General features: G+C 37.1%; 3 protein-coding genes across 3 annotated transcripts in view; 2 read left to right on the forward strand and 1 right to left on the reverse strand.

The window, feature by feature from the left end:
* LOC135680992 (hydroxysteroid dehydrogenase-like protein 1) overlaps nucleotides 1-20,525 on the forward strand; it is a 33,039-nt gene extending 12,514 nt beyond the window's left edge. Inside the window, exons 9-12 of the mRNA XM_089113626.1 lie at nucleotides 5,115-5,196; nucleotides 5,935-6,000; nucleotides 7,251-7,400; nucleotides 19,149-20,525. Coding sequence (XP_088969752.1) covers nucleotides 5,115-5,196; nucleotides 5,935-6,000; nucleotides 7,251-7,400; nucleotides 19,149-19,262 — 412 coding nt within the window. The 3' untranslated portion in view covers nucleotides 19,263-20,525. The remainder of the gene's footprint in view (nucleotides 1-5,114; nucleotides 5,197-5,934; nucleotides 6,001-7,250; nucleotides 7,401-19,148) is intronic.
* LOC135696719 (14-3-3-like protein 2) lies at nucleotides 229-2,458 on the forward strand. Its single transcript, XM_065216205.2, has one exon. The coding sequence runs from the start codon at nucleotides 369-371 to the stop codon at nucleotides 1,119-1,121; it is 753 nt and encodes a 250-aa protein (XP_065072277.1). The 5' UTR covers nucleotides 229-368; the 3' UTR covers nucleotides 1,122-2,458.
* On the reverse strand, nucleotides 9,267-15,939 carry LOC135696720 (muscle-specific protein 20). The gene is made up of 2 exons (XM_065216206.2): nucleotides 15,489-15,939; nucleotides 9,267-9,626 (listed from the first exon to the last, which is right to left on the reverse strand). The coding sequence occupies exons 1-2, from the start codon at nucleotides 15,853-15,855 to the stop codon at nucleotides 9,379-9,381; spliced, it is 615 nt and encodes a 204-aa protein (XP_065072278.2). The 5' UTR covers nucleotides 15,856-15,939; the 3' UTR covers nucleotides 9,267-9,378.
* Nucleotides 20,526-20,586: the final 61 nt, after the last annotated feature.

Below are 20,586 nucleotides of genomic sequence, written 5' to 3' on the forward strand. Positions count from 1 at the left end.
TCCAAAAAGACTAGCCTCCTAATCGTTGTTAGAAAACGGAAGTACGTCACCATCCCGCCTCCATTTTGTTGTTTTTCCCGCCATCTCTTCTTAAAGCCCAAATAAGGTAAAAGCTTGTTATTCTATTGAAACAGCTATTGAAAAAGAACACAATTTTCTGGTTAATGATTGGTTGGAGGAAGTTTGTGACTAGTAAACAACCAATAACAATGCATATATAAATAGCTCACATTTATTAAGGAATCCCCGCCCAACTTGGCCTAACAGCATTGTCGAGGTTTCCATTCCGTGAAAGGAGTGCGTGCAGTTTGGATTGCCAGTTTCGAAGGCCATAATTTTAAGGTTCGCGTGCTAAAAAATTGAAGAAAATGGCTGCAGATCGCTCAAAGCTTGTACACCGAGCCAAGTTTGCAGAACAGGCGGAAAGATACGATGACATGGCTGAGGCTATGAAGACAGTGACCGAGATGGACGAAGAACTTTCAAGTGAGGAAAGGAATCTCCTGTCTGTTGCCTATAAGAATGTTGTTGGTGCAAGACGGTCTTCTTGGAGAGTAATTTCTAGTATAGAACAGAAGGCTGAAGGGGAAGGCAAGAAGCAGGATCTAACCAAAGAGTACCGGATGAAAATTGAAACGGAGCTAAGAGATGTATGTATGGAGGTCCTAAATCTTCTTGACAAGTATTTAATTCCAAAGTGTAATACTGAAGATCCAGAAAAAGCTGAATCGTCTGTTTTTTACCTAAAGATGAAGGGAGATTATCACAGGTATCTTGCTGAAGTTGCTTCTGAAAAGGATGACCGCGATGAGGTTGTTAAGTTGGCTGAGGATGCCTACGAGATGGCCTTCGATACTGCCAAGGCACATTTAGGCCCTACTCATCCAATTCGCCTTGGGTTGGCACTCAATTTTTCAGTTTTCTTCTACGAGATAAAGAATGATCCTGAGGAGGCATGCCAGAGGGCTAAAACTGCTTTCGACGATGCAATTCAGGAGCTTGATGACAATGTCTCACGAGATTCCTATAAGGACAGCACGTTGATTATGCAGCTGTTGAGAGACAACCTAACCCTGTGGACTTCTGATCAACAGGCTGATGAAGATGATGCAGACAATTAACGGAAATCTAGGACTTAAATTAAACCCTAAATTTTTTCACTTAACTGTTACAGAATTTGTTTCATATAAATCCAGTGGGCGGCGAGTTTATCGCTAAGTTTCAACGATGCAGACGCCAAACAACGTCTGGGTGAAATTCGACGAGGAACGCTGTTCGTGGACTCATCTATTTGGCATTTGACAGTAAATAAACAAAAATTAAAAAAAGTAAAGAAGCAAGGTAGCTTTGATATTAGCTCCTTCCTAGATATTTTGAGGCAATAGGAAAATACATTAATAATATTGGAATTTTTTGCCACGCCCAATCGTTGAATATGTTACCCTACAACAAAAGGCTTTGCGTGGATTTTTCTTTTGCCCCGCCTGGCGCTTTCACATCGGTGTTACGCTGCATTACTGCCAAAACAGGCCCTTTAATTTCCTTGATGTTGTTGTCAAACCCTGAATGTAAACGACTAGACAAAACATAACCAAATATTAAAGAGATATTAGCAACTCAAAAATTTAGAATTCTTCCTATTTTAAAGATAAAACCCAAACCTTCTTCAATGCTATGGAGACAATTCATTGAATAATTGGAAGGTACTCATCAATTATTTTCAAATGATCCAGGATTTGTTTGCCTGGTTGGTTCCATGCCTTATTCTTTTTTATGTTGCTGTAGACTGCAGTTAAATTGAATTTCATTGATTAGCAATTAATTATGAAAGATTGAGTGAAGTAATCTAGCAATTGTTTATTTTCAGCTAGGGGAAATATGCAAATTCTTTGTGACAAAAAAAGAAAAATATCTTGTGGGTTGTATCAAGATCAGTGTGATGGAAAATCTACCATACTGTAGATCTTATTCAGGGGCGTAACTGTTTGCTTTGAGCAAAAAGAATGCTCATCTTGAAAGTGGGTTTAATGGGATTTTAGGGAGGAGAAATTTGTTAATGATTGGGAATATTTGTGTTACCCTCCAGAAACTAGGGTTAAAAGCTCAATGCACAATCATTCATAACATCATCACCTTTAGTTTATAAATACGACAATGGTTCATAAGTAGTGACTGTTTTTTCTTTGTTACACATATTAATAGTGACTTTTTTTGCTGTGAATTTTGCAGTTTTTTAACTCTCTTGTTTTTTGTACAGTGCTTTCTCATACCACAACCATTAATTTAGATTTCATGTTAAATTTTTTGGATTGCTTCTTCATCATTGTATTTATTTAAGTATATGAAAGTGCAAGGAATCACAAATGCTACCATTCATTGTGCCTTTGACTTTCCCTTCTGTAATTGTTAGACTTGGTTTTTATTTCATACTTTTCTGCTATTTTACAAGGCTTGTTTATTTGTCTGTTTTGTTGTTTGTTTGTCTGTTTTCAGATTGCCTTGCTTGTGTTTGCTAAAAAATATATTCGCAAAATAATATATGGGAAATGAATCACTTTGAAAATTGCTTAGGTAATTGGTAATATTAGTTAAATAAGACCACCAGGTGTGATTCTCTTACCAAGCTTCACTCGCTCTTTTACCAAACGGTGCATTAAATTCCTTAACTAGGTGCATTGCTCAGCTGCGACCAAGTACACTGTGGCCCCCTGCATACCTTCTTTGCTCAAATGGTACTTCCATGTATCAGTCTGACAAAGTTTTTGTAATTGTCTATGTGTACATATCAACAAAATATGCCAAATTGTCCCTCCATGACCCTTATATGTATGTTAGGTGGGAATTATATGGAGGTAAGTTAAACATATTGGTGATGTTCCAATTTTCAAAGTGGTGGGTAACTGCATTCCCTTGAAATTCTTGGCATATGTTACTAGATTTATTACATTATCTTTGGTAATTTTGGATGAAAAGTTGTCCCTTTTTTTAAACATAAATCTTTCTATCTCAGGGTCTGTTAATGCAAACTGTGGTCATTTCCCAGTATCAACTCTGCAAAATGGAAATTTGACAAATTGAATATAAGGCAACTGATTCTGGGGAATAAAATTCAAATTGGAATGAAAAAATTTCTCCAAAGGGGTAAATTTTTCCAAAAATCGGGGGCATGTGGCCCTGGTGCCTCATGTATCCCTGCAATATAAAATGCTATGTCAATGTGGATTCTTATTCTAGTTAAAATTAATTTCTCTGTCTCTTTCTTGAACAATGAATGCATGTAAGAGTTCTCATACCAATTTTGGTTGCTAGAAAACTATGTTATCATCTGATTTAAATTAATAACAGCATTAGCTCTTAGTTTTTAGAATTTTCATGAACATTTTTTTTCTTGCATTGTCTTGTTTTTAAGAGTTGTTCATGTATGGTGAATATCCCTTTTCAAGAGCTGTACTCAATAACAATTAAAAGTAATATTTTTTATCTCAAAATCATGTTCATGTTAAAGAATATTTTGCAGGACAAGTGGGGTGGAATGTCGGGCTTTTCAAGCATGAATTCAATTTTAAATTGTCTTCTGATTAGGTTTTGGGTGCTCAACCTCCCACTTCTGAGGAGTATAATTTTGTATATCCCCAGAGTACTTTTGTGAGCTTATGATTTGGTAAAAATATGTTTTATTTTGTACGCCCTGTGTTCATGCGTTTTTTTATGCCAACTAAGTTGGCAACTTTTCTAAGTCTCAAATTCTAGATAATATCAAAAGAAATTTCATCGACTAAAAAATGAAAAACCAGCTTTCCTCTTATATGCTTCTGAGAGTAAAATTGAGTTTGTAATGATAAAAAGCATAGTTTTGTGTCAAATACTTTTTGGGCTTGTTTTCATTTATAATATAAAGCACCTCAGTCCCCACATTCTTCTTGAAGCTGTCATCCTTTTGGCTCTTTTCAATTAGCATCATGGATTAAAATTTGGATGTTTATAGTTACACTGCACCATTTCATTGAAGAGGGCAGGTGGTACCCCCTTGGTATAAGTTGGTTTTGATGTATTTGTAAAGAGTTCTGCAATTAAAATATGGTTTAACCTGTCATGTGGAATGATAACAATATAATGAAGGTTGCCAAGAGCTTCTGGAAAAGCAAGAGTCGATTTCCTTGGAATACTGCAATTTGTTGCAATTTTGATACTGGCAGAGCTTTTTTGGGAAATTTCGATTCAGGGGCAATTTTTAAGATTTATCTTACTATTAATACAAAATTTTGAACACTTTCTGGCTAGTTGGGCTGGTTATCACCAGTGTTATCCCATTGTCGTTGGCAACCATTATTTTCTTTATTCTTGCAGTGAATCACATATTCTAAGGGTGTCTTACCATTACATATTTACCCTTCTGGCACTGATGCCTGAAGTAATTTCTAAAACCATGCCACAAATCCCAACATTTTTCTCATTGAATTTCTCATCGATCTTAAAAAACCTCGTTTCTAATCAACAAGGGGACTAGCCTCCCATTTACCTTGTAACTCCGCCACTGCAGCTTTTCAATTTTGATGGGAGACTCGAATAATTATCTGCAACCTCTATTCACTAGCGTATAACATTGGCAAAATTAGCTATATCACCAGCACAGTGAAATGCTGCAGTATCTCACTGTTACCATAAAAATAAGGTGAAAACGAACTCCTTTTGTCTACATAGTAGCGGTTTTTTCGTGCTTATGTAGATAGATTCTAAAACTGCTAGGTGGAACGACGATCGGGCTTTACCAATAATCCGAAACATGTCGCCATTATAGTTCGTTTTCACCTTAGGACTCCATTGGTAACATTCTAATAGGCAAGCGGCACTGATTGGTCAACCTTTACAGTCATGTGCTCGTGTTTCTGATTGGCCTATTTCGATCCACAACTGGGTATATATATTTCTTAGCGTAGAGTTTTCGATCTATGTTCTGACGTTTTAAACTCTGAAGAGTGTCAGACGAAAAGCTTTAGTTTACTAAATGTTTGCTTTTTTCAAAGCTATTTACAACCTACCTTCTTACCCATGCCCTAAATATGTTGTGTACTTGGGCCAAGCTACATTTTCTTAGCTTTATACTTTTGTTTTAGAAAAAAGGGTGCCATAATCAATATCTCATCTGGGTCTTGTGTGCAGCCTGTGCCGACAATGACCGCTTATTCTGCTGCTAAGGTAAATAAAACGACCCGATGCTTTATTTAATCCTTCCTGTATATAGGTGTCAAAGTTTCTTGCAGCTATACTATGATTGGTAACGTAGAACAGCACTGTTTTTTAAATAAGTTCATTTTTTGCTTCAAGTGGCAGTTGAACCACAAACAAAACGATTTTGAATCGTGAAAGCAATTGGCTTCGTCTGCAGCTGCAATCCTGTGGCTTTTAAATCAATTGAGTGTGCTGTACAGCTGAAACAATATAGTTTCGAAATTTGAAACACAAACGATGGTATTTCTTAAAAGAAAATATCACTAAACGGAAAGTTATTTTGAAAACTTATTTTGAAAGTGTCCAAACGCTTTTTAGTGCCAAGCAAAAATGTAACATTGGAGGCTCAAAGAATTGAGTTCTTTATTGAATTCCACACAATAAGATAAACTTGGTTTTTGAGTTTGAGGTTAACAATTTTGTTGTTATCTTACAAACATGTTAAATGTAAGACACAGACAGATTAAGAAACCAGTATAGCAATGACAATGAAAATTGCTCTTAACTTTTTCTATAATTTATGAAAACTTTTTTATCATTTATGTAATTGGAAAACCTGATTGTGGATTTTAATAGAGTAAATCTGTTATGCTTTCAACTTAGTTCTAGTGCTGGGTGTTATAGCACAGCAAAGCAAAAGACATGTTATATCTCTGGCACAGCAAAAGACAACTAATCTTTAGCTTGATCTTTTTATCTTTGCAGATGTACACTGACTATTTCTCCCGGGCGCTGAACTACGAATACCAGAGGCAAGGCATAGCGATACAAGTAGGCAACAATTTTTTAATTCGTGGGTAGTTTTATAATAGAGCAAAAAACGTGGTCTAGGAAAGAACAGTGCTGCTAAATCTATCCTCCTTTCACAGACAGTCGTCACAATGCGAAATAGCTTGGCAGTTTGAGGCAATTTTTTTTATATAGTGGTTGAATCACCATTCCCCGTCCAGTCGCTCCATGAACATGCGCAGAAGTAATTTCAGGTCATTCTGCATGCCCGACTACAGGGACGGGACGGGGGAGCATGCTTGCTAACAGGATTAACAGGTTATCCTCAAAAAGAATGCTGATTGTTTCAAGCCGGTACAGAACAACCTGTGTTAAGGAAACTGGATATTAATTGCCCCACAGCTGAATTCTCGCGTATCAAACACCTTCAATGTAAGAATGACTGTAAACGCATAGAAGTTATGAAAATGAAGTCTAGAAAATAAGTTACATTTTAGAAACTACTAACCATTGAAAGGTATAACAATGTTAACAAAGACTTCGTAAGCTTTTTATAAGAAAGTTTTTTATCATGCCGTAAATCCTCGAATTGCCCCCCCCCCCCTCATCGAAAAAGCCCCCCACCTCAAATAAGCCCCCACTCTAGAACTACAAAATGTCAATAAACCACCCTTCTTCGAATAAGCCCCCACTGCTACCGTAAATACTCAAATTGGACCCTTCAATTTGATGACTTTTGCCATCTGAGGTTGCCTATGGCGTTTTATTGAATTACCACAACAAATCCATACTTTTGGTAGTAATTAATTAGATGCTCATAAAGAAATTTCTACTAAATTAAACGAGGTTTTTTAATAATGTCTTTTTAATGTCTACAATATTTTTATAAGCCCCCCCCCCCCCTCGTATAAACCCCCCCCTCGAGGATCGGTATTTGAACATGATCTAGGGGCGCGTTAGTTCGGCGTTCACAAAGCAATGCTACATGCAAAATTATATTTGTTATCAACCATGAATAGTTTATGGAAAAGTATTTTCATGAATTGATAGCAATTTTTGTCAAGGAATGCATTCTTGATTTTCTTGATTTACAAGACTCGCCTTTTGTATTGACTATCTCGCTGACTGATTTGAAAATTTTTTTTCAGCAGATTAGTTAATTACAGGTTACGTCTTACTATTTAAAGTTATTGATAGTCGTTAACTACAACAATTGTTAACTACAAAATAGCTAAGGTAAACAACATAAATAAAATTAAATTCATGCCAGCCCCTTCTCTCTCTTCTTTTAGAGTGTGCAACCCTTCTATGTGTCAACTAGAATGACAAACTTCATGAAACCGAACTTTTTGGTGCCAGATGCCGAAACCTACGTTGATCACGCGATAAAGACTTTGCCTTTCACATCAAGGACGTTTGGCTATTGGTCACATGGCCTTTTTGTAAGTAATTTCCCTATTTAATCTATACGTGCTCGCCGATATAATAAAGGGGCCTGCCTTTATAACCCACTCGCGGTCACCAATGTAGCCATGAGAAAATGTTTAAGAACTTAGGAACCCGCATGAAAAGCTAAGGGATAAGGCAAGGTTCTTTTCCTGGTAAAATTTGTGCCATCGCTTCAGTTTCTAAAATGGAGAAACTTTTTTGTGTAGGGGGGTGGGGAACTGTGAATTTTTTTCTAGACTTTCATAATAACCCCTTGGCCTGATTCTATTTGTCTCCTTTTGGCAGTTTTAATGCAAAATTTTCGTTTGTATTATGTTTAATACCCTGGGTTCCAGAGCCAAAGAAATTGGGAGGGGAATTAAGATGAGAGAAATAATTTTATTCCTTTTCCTTTTTCTTAAGCTCTGGTACACCGGGTATCATATTGACTGTTTTCTGATTTTGGCCTTCCTCAAAGCTTTGCAGTATCCATTCGTGAACTCGCTTATTCTGTCCTTAGAATCATAACGATGATTTAATTCTCATTTATCTTTGGACATGGCTCACAAATTTTAGCCTGGAGATTTAATTTCGTGAGCCTTTCTATCTCGAGGGGAAACAGGGCTTTTAGCAAAAGTGGAGAGAATCGAACAATTATTATGCTTGGTATTTAGCATCTGGTTCAAATTTTGTTCAATTGTGTTAATTATTTGTATTCAAACGGCGAAACGTTTTTCGCTTTGTTTATTTAAATCAAGTTCGCTTTATCAATTGATTTCGATGACTCGGCGAAGCAAAGAATTTAACAATGACATTTCAAACTAACTACTAAATGAAGGTTCCAGTTCGGGACCACGTCTGCCACAACTGGTTAATTCAAGTTGCCTTGGGTGCCAGAGCCACATAAGTTCAAGAGGAAACAGAATATAGGGTTGGAGTAGCGGAGGAGCATCTGTCCGAGAAGAAGGAAAAGTGACCTCTCTGCTTGGCATTCTGTTTACGTGCTCGAAACTTTGTGGCTCTGGTACCCAGGGTAAATTCAAGTAATCCTTACCCTGAACCCCAGATTCAAAATAGTCGTTTTAGCTTGGGGTCTGGAACTCAGGCTAGTTATCCTTTGTTCTGATGAAATCTTCATCAGTTTTGCTCTGATGGGGCCCCGTTTTCCAGGCGAAATATTAGCTTTCGATAATTTATTTGTGTATGTTGTAGTTTCTTCTCGGTTCGTTGCGGTGTTCCTTATTTTCCACATTTTATCGACTTTTCGCCGCAAGTTTTACATTGTAGTCCATCGAGGTCTTTCCATTACTTACATACAACAAACCCACCTTTGTGGCTTCGGCGGTTAAGGGTTCATACACAGATACACAGAGCAGCTAGCAGAGTTTTACTGCCCAGCTGCCATGGTCGAGAATTATACCGCCACAAATAATGTGATATAAGAAATGGAGTCCGAGGACCTCAAATCGGATCAGTTCTATTCCTTCAGGTTAGCTGAAGTTAATCTCAAACGGCCCTCTTTATCGCGATTATTCCCGCTCGTATAACATTAAGCTGAAGCGGGACGGACATTCTTGAAGAAAAGAGACGCTATTAACTTTGAGACCTCCTATGGTCCACATGTGGACGTTAGTATCGCTGGGTTTCTATGAAAACGTACTACTCAAACTAAGCAGATGAAGGCCTCTAACTAAGCGTAATACGTTAGTATCGCCCAAAAAATTGAGTTGGGCTTCTATTTTGTCAAAGCATGAGATTGCCAACTTGAATGAAAAGAAAACAGCGAACGGAAATACTCTCACTAAGACTGAAACCGAAGTAAACATTTTCCAACAGATTGTTTTTCTAAATTCAAGAAAGCTGAAAAAGATGACAAGCCATTTGGTTTGCATAAAAGGTATAATCATTAAGCTTTTACTCAGAAATTTAGCACAGTAAATAAACTAGATATCTTACGCTACTTCACTTTACTCCACACTAATTTGGTCTACCCTAGTGACCCATGTCCATGATCTTCCTTGACGCCCCAAAACTCACACCGGATGCATTTGCCCCTTTGTTCGTTCCCATTTGCAATCCAATTACATTCTGCCCAGCTTTCAGTTGTTCTTCGGTGAATTCCCTCTGATTCTTCTCCGCCTCAACTGGTCCTGAGTAGGTTGTTACCCCAGGGATTTTCATCTTGATTGTCTTCCTTGCAAACGCATCCAATCCGTTGATAACTGACTTCATGTCTGTGCCTATGGGGCAAAAGAGAATCTCCCTTAATTAAACTGCGTCATAAGCTTACCATTTTGTCCCTTACTAATTACGAACCACGGCGAACCAGAACATAGTAGCAAAGTGATAAAATTATAAAAATCTTCTAAACAATACATAATTTCATAATAAAAAGGGTAGAAATATTTGTTTTCTTTCAAGAAAACAAGCTCAGCCATAGGGGACAAGCAGAGCTACACTAGAAACGAAGTGTATGTTTGCGTTTTACTAGGCGAGGACCTGAGCTTCGTTACAGGTCACAACAATTTCCAAATCCCGTTTTCACTGAGTTAGAATCTAAACGAGATTAGTTATAAGTGAAGTGGATCCAGTAGGTCATCGAGGCTGGAGGGCAAGGTTGCGTAACACACTAACAAATGGTTACAAAGCACCTTTATCGCGTAATTTAAACATGATAAAGTTTACAGTGCCGTGCATTTGAACATAGAATTTGAAATAAGTCGTCATTTCTATTTCGTTTAACGTATTTATTTCCTAAAGTACAAACTATCCATCCTGGTTTTCATTGATCCTTTTAAAAAAGCAACAGCATTCAAAGTCATAATTACTCATTTGCGCAAGTGGGTCGTACTACCATACTTTTGTTAAGGGGGGAGAGTACTTGGAATGGAACAAGCCATCTAAACCAAGGGTCAAGACTTTTTAATTTTCCACGTTTTCATGGTATATACTCAGTTTGTGTAAAAAATCAGTGATAAAAAACTCTAATACTCTTTTCTAAATAAAGCGAAACTCTTCTGGGAAGCTTAGGGATGTACCAGAAAGTTAAAAAATAAAAGATTGCTTCTATTTTTCTCTTTAGCATTCTAATTTTGATCATTTCTTCCGGCATTCTTGAACAAACAGTGCTCATTACAGAAGAGGGCCAATTTCCCTGCTTGTGTTGTGTTCACATTGAAATGCAGCAATTGTTCAGCGAAATTAAGAAACACTGCACGAAATATTATTGACTACATCGATTCTACTAGGTTGGGGGTGAAATAACTTTGCTTTTATTACATTGAAAAGATGTTTATGAAACTTTTCAAAGATATGTTTATGAAAAGGCATATCATAAGCAACCTTACTTTTTTAAAGCCCGGAGATACTTGAAATAATTTCAAAATAACACTCACTTAATTAAGAAGTACTTCAAATAACAAAGTTTGCCTGAAATGAAAATATTTAACCGTCGAATCAAAAACGCTCTTTTGAATATTGCAGAACCTAAAGCCTCGCTTCTTTCACCTAGACATAGACAAAGGCCACTAAAGAATTCCGACAGAGGCCTAGCCATGAGAATTTGTAACAATTGTAAATATTGTTAGGTATTTTGGTGAAACAGATTAGCAAGAAAGTTAATTGAAGAGATCACACGAGTTGATGTTCGGCCTGTGTTTCACCGGCTCTATCTGCCCTAGACAAAAGTACATAGTTATACAATATGTGAAACGATGACCGGTAAATGAAATTTGTCAGGTTTAATGGTATCAACTTTTGATGAAGGTTTTGTGGACGGAAGCAAGAGATAATTTAAGCAATCATTCGTTGTTTCAAAATTGCTCAAACAAGAGTCATAGCAACAAGAGCAAGAATGTTTGAAGCATGTTGAAAGCTGAGGGACAGGGCAATTGGGAAACACTTGCACCATGCCTGTTTTCCAAGATAAATGATAAGAACATCGATAATTGTTGGTTGATACAGGTAACATCAGCATTAAGCAACAGCAAAATGGATTAGTTTCATTCCTTTTCATCTGTAGCGGCTCGTGCATAGGGGCTAGTGGGACTCAGCCCCACCAAAGATTTCCAGGAATGGGTTTTATATTTATTTACTTTAATAAAATAAACGTTCGTTATAATTTTGGCATGTTTACTGATTTCGTGGCTTCGATTTTCTTTATAAGCCCATTCTCTAGGTTTTTGAGTCCCACTGTCTGCGTTTCTTTTGAAAACTAGGCAAAACACATATCATAAACTATCTACTGAGCTTTTGGGGCTAGCCCCAGACTACAAGAGATTGCACCAATCAAGTGTCTTTTATGGCTCGACTATTCGAATAACACTGCCCTCTGATTGGCTAATTCTGCACGAATCTTCATTCCTTCGGGGCTAGTTGAAACTAGCCCCAAGCAACGTCTAGTCGACGACTCGCATTTCCAGCTTTAAAACTTTATAGTATAGTATAGTATAGTATAGTATAGTATAGTATAGTATAGTATAGTATAGTATAGTATAGTATAGTATAGTATAGTATAGTATAGTATAGTATAGTATAGTATAGTATAGTATAGTATAGTATAGTATAGTATAGTATAGTATAGTATAGTATAGTATAGTATAGTATACTAAGTTCTATCTGAATCAGAATCTATTTGCCGATCCTTAAATGCAACTCAAAATGGAAAGGTTAGGCCTTCTCTGTCATAGGGATATCTCCTTTTGACATATCTCCTTTTCACAGAAGTCTTCTGACAGCATCAAGTATATCCAATGCATGCTTTTAATTTGAACAATTTGTCTTTGACATTATATGACAATTAATTACTTTGTTCGAAATTTTCGGTTGAGTACAAATTTTTTCATTGCTATGCTATGCGAAAAATATCTTGTATGGGTTTGCAATACTGGAGGTGTTTATGTTTTGATGGAAATGACCCATGAACTCCCCTTTTTGTTCTGAACAGAGAAACGGTCCAGGGAACTGGAACACTTGAAGTTGAGCATACCAAAAAAGTTGAATTTGAGAAGAAATCTTGCTGTTTGATTTAAAAGTTTCAATATGACGATAGCCTCGTTGACTAGAGGTAGTTCTTCGAAAAAGGGGAACGTTTTATTATTCTTGGCGTTTCGAATTTATTGCCTTAAATGTCGAGTATTACGTCATGAGCCCCACCAAAAAATTTCCCCATGAGCCGCCACTGCTTTTCATTAAGATACACAGAGAAATTGTGCCCCTAGAAGTGTGTTGCTAAATTATATGTTGCTTCTTTAGAGTGACTGTTCAGAATTCTCTTTTGCCTTAGAAACCTCTGCTAGCAGGAAAGAATGTCTATTTTTGTCTGGTGCCTCATGCTATGACGTTTGCTGGCATTCAAATTTCGCATGATAGTCTATCGCTTAAAATATTTAACATTTTCAAAACGATTTTGCATGGGGAAAACCCCTTCCAAACGCCCTCATCTCCCAAGTTAATAACCCTAAAGTATCTTAGCCACAGTCAGCCAAACCTTCTTACCTTCTTTCCAGTCATTCACTTAAGAATCAGCTTCAAGATTTGATTGATGTAAAATAGTGGAAACCACAGAATCTTTGGTCATGTAATTAAAAAATATTGAGACAAAAAAACGTATGGATTGGTTTAGTTTTTTCTGCGGATGAGTTATAAGGCTTCCAGTCACCGTGATTTGTTAATTATATTTCCATTCACTGCCTTAAGGTTCAACTGAAATCTAATCGGTAAATTAAATTACTCGATTTAAGTTACAGTAAATCTTGTTTAACATTCATCCTGCCAAAATCGGGTTTTTGAAAGGTGCAAAAGAGGTTAAAAATGTTAATATCATGATACGGGCGTTGTCTGTGGTTTTCTCAACCTCGATTGGATGTATATCGTCTTTCTTGTCAAACAACTGAGTTGATGGCATACAACTGTTGATGATCACAAAATACATTCTGATATTGATTTTGGAAAAGGGCATAAAGGCACAAATGAGGGTGCTGATTATTTGGGTCTCCAAAATAATCTAATGGGTGTAGATTTTTTATTTATTTCCCTGTTTATTCGACGACTTTCCAACTCTACGTAAGTTGCAGCCAAATTCCCTACCATCTTTTAACGCCCAAAATGTCATTTTCCCAGCAAATAGGTATAGTCGTAGATCCGAGCAACCTCTGCCAATGGCGTTGCCAAAAACATGTTCTGCCAATCTAACAAAAGGAATATTGATTTTCGTTCTTTGAGTATTCTAGATTGTTAGGAGGGATAGCGTTTTGCCCTTCGTTTCCCAAACATTATATACCAACCCACTGCCCATTATCATTGTTGAGGATGAGGCTACTCCCTGCCACCTCAGAAAATTATCTAATGCCACCTCGTGATATTTTTCTTTAATTTTTTGCCTGAATTCAACGATACCAGATGCTGCTTCCAGGAGATGTTTTTGACAGAAAGCTACATGCAGCACTTTTTGTGAAACGGAGCGCAGGCTACGAAACGTAGCTATTAAAGGGCATCTGTCGTGAACACAATTGGCTTATGCAAAACAACTATCTTTTTTGCTTAGTACAAAGCATGAAATCGAGGGTGAATTTTTACGGCAGTAAAAATTAAAGAAGAAGAAATGAAAAGTCACGAGCCAGTGGAATTCCACTCCAAACGCTTTTGTTTTATTAGCCAACGGTTAATGCGATATATGCCCTTTAAACGATCAGCATAAAATGTTGAACTCGCCTAATATTCAAAAAGAAAAGGCGTTTGCCACACCATAAGCCACTTCAGTGACCCTTGAATTCATTAGATTATTCTCCTTCTTCTCGATGACACGTTTCCTCACATGGTCTTTCCAATACTACGAACAAGCCGCTAATATTTATCGCCGACATATTTGAACAATTCATGTTTCCTCGATAAAGCGGTTTATCTAATTAGTTATCTTATCTTCCACAAAATTAATTAAATGCTTATCTTTAGCAGCCTGTATCATGCTTTATTCATTTTTCATCGAATTGCCCCTAGCTACCACTCCTAGCCTAAAAAGGCTGCAAGGGTTTTTAGAAGATAAATTGACGTCATTTCTCATTTTCAATCATCGCAATCAACTTTGTGATCATAATAATAATCATCATCTCATCACCATCGCAACAACCATCATTTATAAGCATTGATAAATTACTTCCTTTTCCTGTTGTATTTTCCAAAACTCGCTATACCACACTTTCTCTATTGTGCTATACCACACTTTGCTGTTTACATAATTCAAGTTGGTATGGGGACATTCGTACTAAACTGACGGATTTAACGAATCTGCGACAACTTTCCTTCGGGGAGCTTTGGTCGGAAGGGCAAGACACCTGCTACAATATTGTGAAGGAAAGATACTAATTAACGTGTGCTTCTATTACTCCTGTTGGAAATGCTGTTTATGTTATCGCAACAAAAGTCAAGGTATTAAATGTTAATGAAAACAACCTGCTCATTGTTTGGTCAATTCACGCAGAAGAAATTGCAAACAAAAGCTCTTTACAAGCTTTTTGTGATGACGCCAATGTGAAATATTTGCTTTAGAGGTTTAATTATCGTTACAAATTTTTAGCGAGCTTTCTTTTCTTTGATATTGGGCTGTCCGTCTTTGATTCATTCCTACTTTAGGTCCAATTCATCTCTTCGTTTTTATCTCCCTCTTTAATTCAACAGGCCGAATAAAACATTTCGTAGAATAACGAAGGCATTATTGGAGTATGGGGTTCCTAGCCTGCGCCCCAGTCCACAAATGTATGACAATTCCAGTCTTGGGTGATGTTTGCATGCCTTAGATGTTTGATGTTTGCATGTCTGGAACAAAAGAACCCGAAATCCCCCAAATCACTTGGCGATTATGTCATAGATTGCTGTGAATGAAATTGCTCAAAAGAGAATGCTTTAGTAAACGAAACTTTGTTAAACAGTAAAAGAGAAACCGCACGTATCATGTGTCTGCAAATTTTCAAGGTGACGATTCTGATCCTGCCGTCGCAATATGATCCACCCTAGAGCCTTCACTCGCTTAATAATACCACAACCCTGATCATAACAACAAGGATTGAATAAATAAATAAATGCAGTAGATCAGGGCAAATACTCACCTTCATAAAGCGATGATGTTTGAAATAAGTCAGTTGCAGAAACACCAATCTTATCTGCAATTGACAGAAAATTGCCAGTGTTTTCCATGAGTTTGAAAGGGGAGTTTAATGTTTGAATCTTTTTTTTATGTACAGGCGAGATTTTGTTTGCCACCGCCAATATAAGCTTGCCATCCTTGAGTTTTTGGTGCACTGACTCCCACGTGAAACTGCCTTCAAAATCGACGGCAAACTTGGAGTCTTCGCTGTCCTGGCACACCGCGTTGAACCAAGTGCAGACCTTTTCAGCCAAGCTTTCGTCATATTCTTGACGTTTCTTATTTTCAAGCTCTCTTGTCAAACCGAAGCCTTTAGGACGTGAAGCCATGATTATCAATAACTTTCTGTTGATCCCTGCTACCCCTACACAGCAATTGGCGATAAGAACACTTTCTTGAGGTTGTGACGAGTATCTATACCTCCTGACGGTAGCCAACGCCTATCCATAATTCATTTACCGCACACAGTCTTTTCAAAGAAAAACAATCGGAAATTGTCGATTGTGTCTGCTCCATTGTCTTTCTTTTGTTGTTTAAGTAACGATATTTAATAATACCGGACCACGGCTTCTTTTGTTGCCAAGCAATGATAACTTGCATACAACATGAAAATATTTAGCCCACTTTGCAACGCTACTGTGTTATCAAGCTTGTGGAACAAAGCCAATGAAATCGAATCTATCTGCCCAACCACAAGCCCAGGGCCGTAGACAACAAGGCGTGGGAGATGAGCAAAAGTCGTGGACCACTTTCATAAACGAGCGACATTCCGGATAAAGCGGGTTGCCAAGAAGGTCAATCCTGAATAATCAGCATTTCCGCACAAAATGCACAAAATTTTATCTGCCAGGCCCTGTTAAGATCAGTAGAATGACGGAGAGAATGACTGCCTGATTAATTCAAAATGGCTTCTAAAATGTCTTTAAAGCAGAAATATACGTCGAACGATCAAGTCATCTTTGGGCAAGGTTCAAAATTTTTGGTAGCACGTGTTCGGGTAACAAATGTGAAATAGCTGGTTGTTGTTCTGGTATCCGGCCTTGTCCAGAGGGATGCTTCTGTAACACGAAACAGGACAGTCGCAGCATCTCTCGAAATATGGAAGAAATATTTCTAAAAGTTTTTCGCTTGCAGCAGTTCAATTTTCAAAATGGTGCTCCCCTATTTACCACGCTCATAGGCGCCCCTCATTTTAAGGCGCATGCGCTTATATCCGGATATAGGCACAGAGCGCATAAAGTGGATCTTAATTTTATGGTTTTTGCGAGAAAAATGCGAAACAAGAAAAAGCGATATTGTTATCTATTTTCTCTTTGACAACATATGCATGCTTCTTCGATTATTTTTCTTGCATTATCACTTTCTTCAAATTGTCCTTTGAGTATAAACTGACATGATGACGAAGACAACTTTCATTTCATTAAGCAACATTCTTACAGCGTGTATATTGAAGATCTATTTAATTACTGTTATAAACATAAAAAAGGATTTAAAGCGCAAGCGCATGCGCTTCACAGGAGACATTTTCCTAGGCATTTTTCGTGAAGTAAGCTCCCAACCCTTGAATAAGCCCTAACAAAATGTTGCCTCGACAGCGATAAGTATACCCAAATATACCTGCATTTTCAGGCATACTGGCCAGCCTCAAATAAAAGGAACTGACAATGTACCTTGTTAAAATTTTTAGCAACTGCTAGATTAGCCTGCAACTTCGAAGAAGCCCTCCCATTCCCTCGAATAAGCACTGTTAAAAAGGTTTCCCAGGCTTGCTGTTTTTCATGTTATTCTGCTTTTTCCGTATGTATTATCTAATTAGCTGTAACTAAGGTTTATAATGCACTCTAATATTGGCTTTCTGCACCTGCACTTGCTTTTAATTTGTTAGCGTTTTTGGAGGAGAAAAGATTTTCCTCCTTTGCACTGTATGCACTTAATTATATTTGCTTATAGTTTAGAATTTGGGGGCAGAGTCGCGCAACAGGGTTGAGGAGTAGTTCGGTTTTTAATGGAGTGCTCTGAGAGCACAGATTGCGAATTTTGTTAAAGAGTGCCAATTTTATCGAGTGAGATATTGATCGTAACGGAATTAAAAGTTTTTTATAACCATTTTACGCCTCGGATTTGTATAAAGAAGTATATATATAACCAGTTTTGCTATTCCAAATTTGTTATTATTTTGTCGAACTCAGCGCCGGAAGGGCAAATTGCTGCCTTTTCGAACAAGCACCAACCTCGATATATTTTTGTGAAGTAAGCCCCTGGGGGTTTTCGAGGTCTTACAGTAATGTGATTGAAGAACACACATTCTTAACAAGATTGGAGCATTCGTCTACTCCATGGTATCATTTTGCCAGAACCATCTATGGCGCGCGACAAAAAAGTTAGAAACAAAATAAAGCTGAGAATTTCTTTTTCGCGCTCTTTTCTTCTCTTTTCCTTTCTTCCCATCTGCTTCAAGTTCTTCTCCCTACAAATGAGGTAGCCGCAAATCGCTCTTCTGTGAATACTCGTAGTTCCTTGGAATGTCATTGATTAGCTTGATTACCTTACTGGCTCCAACTGTAATACATTTTTTCCCGATTAATGACCATATGCTCTTTGGAAAGCAGCATGGCTAGCTTTAATTTACTGTTATGATGTCTTTTTAACGTTCTTCTCAATATAATCTTTTGTTTGGCGGGATTCTAATGTCTTTAATTTGATATTTTTAAGAAGAAACATTGATATTGTTCTTGTAGAAGCTAACAAGTCGTCTCTTTGATTGCTACCTTGGGTATCAGACTCACTTTATACTAGAAATAGCTCTTGCTAGTACTGCCCGCAAACAATTAGTTCCTTGATAATGATTGTTTTGAAAATTTAGGTCAGGACATTCGAAGAAGACACCATCTTGGGTTTTCACAATTTTATAAAAACAGCTGCTCTAGTTGATGCTAAACTATTCTTTTTATCAAGAATTTTGACTCGTCTCTTTGAATTTTGTTGTCTTTTAATGCATGCTTGCCCTCAAAGTCAGTTCAATCTTTTGCAAATTGACTGAGATACAGCAAACAAAAGAACTTGGACATCAGCCAGTTTCCAACGCATTTAACTCTTTTTGCACATTAGATGCTATTGAACATACATTCTGCGTAATACATGGTATCTTCTTTATAAGAATTTTTGATATGAATTATTGTATGATATTTTCATACTTTGTTTGCAGTTGGCAGGGGATCTAATTATGTATTGAGCTGATTGAGGCCAACAATGTCTAATTAATGTAAAAACTAATTATTATTTTAAGAGTGCAATTAAGGTTGTACGAAACATACTGTTATGTCATTTTGCACCTTGACTGTACGGACACGGTCAGTTAGCTCATCTTATACATCTTGTTTAAAAAATGTTTCTAGTTCTTGTTCTCAGTTATAATAGCAAATAAACATAGGAAGCCTGATAAAAATGGGGTCGACAAAAGGAGCACCTCGGTTAGCTGCAAATAGGCACTTTACCTCTCTTTCTAAATTTTGAGCTATATGCTCCTGGTGCCTCCCCCCGGTTCCAAAGTCTATGGCAAAGATTTATTTTTATGAATGTTGTATAGGATTATGTTACAAGCTTTTTGATTATTTGATTACAGGGTGTCATCGGCGGTATGCATCCTCAATGGCTGTTCTTCTGGGCCTCAACCAACATCAATGTGCCTCTTTGGAACTACCTTACCGGTGAAGGACAACAACCAAAAGCGGATTGATATGAATTATTTAAAAGTTACAGCAAAACTATTTGTCAGGCTTCTGTGATTACAAAACATTAACACGACCTCAAGTTCAGATTTTTGGGTATGACGGAAATGAAGAAGTCCCCTAGATTTTCATGATTTTTTGATCTAAGCAAATTTTGACAATTATGTAAGATTTGATTCCCTAACTTTTTGTTTGTTGTTGTTGTAAATTCTTCTAATTTGATCTATCACTCTAGCTATCAAAATAGCCATAAATACAAATTTACCCATATCTGCAAAGCTAGCTAATCAAAATCGAGTTTACCTCTTAAATTTAATAAATTGTACTATACATAATTACACTGAAAGTGGCTAATTTAGAGCGTTAAATTGCACTGATTTGCACTACTTTGGCAAGTTGGTCCATCACATTTTAAATTTGAAAGTTCGAAACTTTCCTGCTTATTTCAGCTAGTTAGGTAGGCTATTGCAAGTCCGTGGCCCAATAGACATCAGACGTTTGGACCCAAATGTTGTTTAGTCAGGACTAACGCAGACTACGTTCTTCGGATTGCTTGATGAATAATTTGAAGACCGTATTTATAATATCTTGTGCATAAAAAGCGGGATAACCGTTTCACTGTTTTGAATATTTTAATGCAAAGGATTCTCTGGAGGGAATTATGCATCATTCATTTATCTACCAACATATAGCAATATACATGAACCGTGATAAAGCAGCTCTGGTCCCATGACAAGTTTATTATCATCAGCGTAGTTATAAAGCATTTCTTGAAAAGAAATATATCATTTATGTTAGAACTAAAAAAGATAGGTCTCTACACCGAGCCCTGGGGCACACCAGATATAACTTCTTTAAAATAACAAAGCATATTATTTATCCGGACACATTGTTTTTGTCTGTTGAAATAAAAATAGATTAAGGCTAGTGCTCCATCCACAACAAATCCATATTGATGTAATTTTGCAAAAAGCAAATCATGTGAAATGCAGTCGACAACTTCCGTCGTTTGACCGCACCGACGAGAAAGTCGTTTGAAAGGCTAGCCCCCAATTTTCAAAGCAAGCATACTCATATTTCACAACGAGAGTATTCATCTAGTGACATAAGCAAAGATGTTTCGATTCTGCCATGTTTTCTTCAAGATATTTTTGAACGAAGAGGATACCCCACCCCTTTTCCGTAAAAATTTCCCTGATTGTATTTAATTTCAATCTACTCTAAATAGTATAGTTGTATAATGAATTTAGTTAAATTTGAGTGACATGAAATGCATTCTTTTATTTTAATAGTACAATCTACACTGAAACTGCCTTGTGAAGTCCTGAGCCA

The sequence above is a fragment of the Rhopilema esculentum genome, chromosome 18 (genome assembly GCF_057945365.1).
Source record: "Rhopilema esculentum isolate cy_ngs chromosome 18, ASM5794536v1, whole genome shotgun sequence".
Lineage (NCBI taxonomy): Eukaryota > Metazoa > Cnidaria > Scyphozoa > Rhizostomeae > Rhizostomatidae > Rhopilema > Rhopilema esculentum.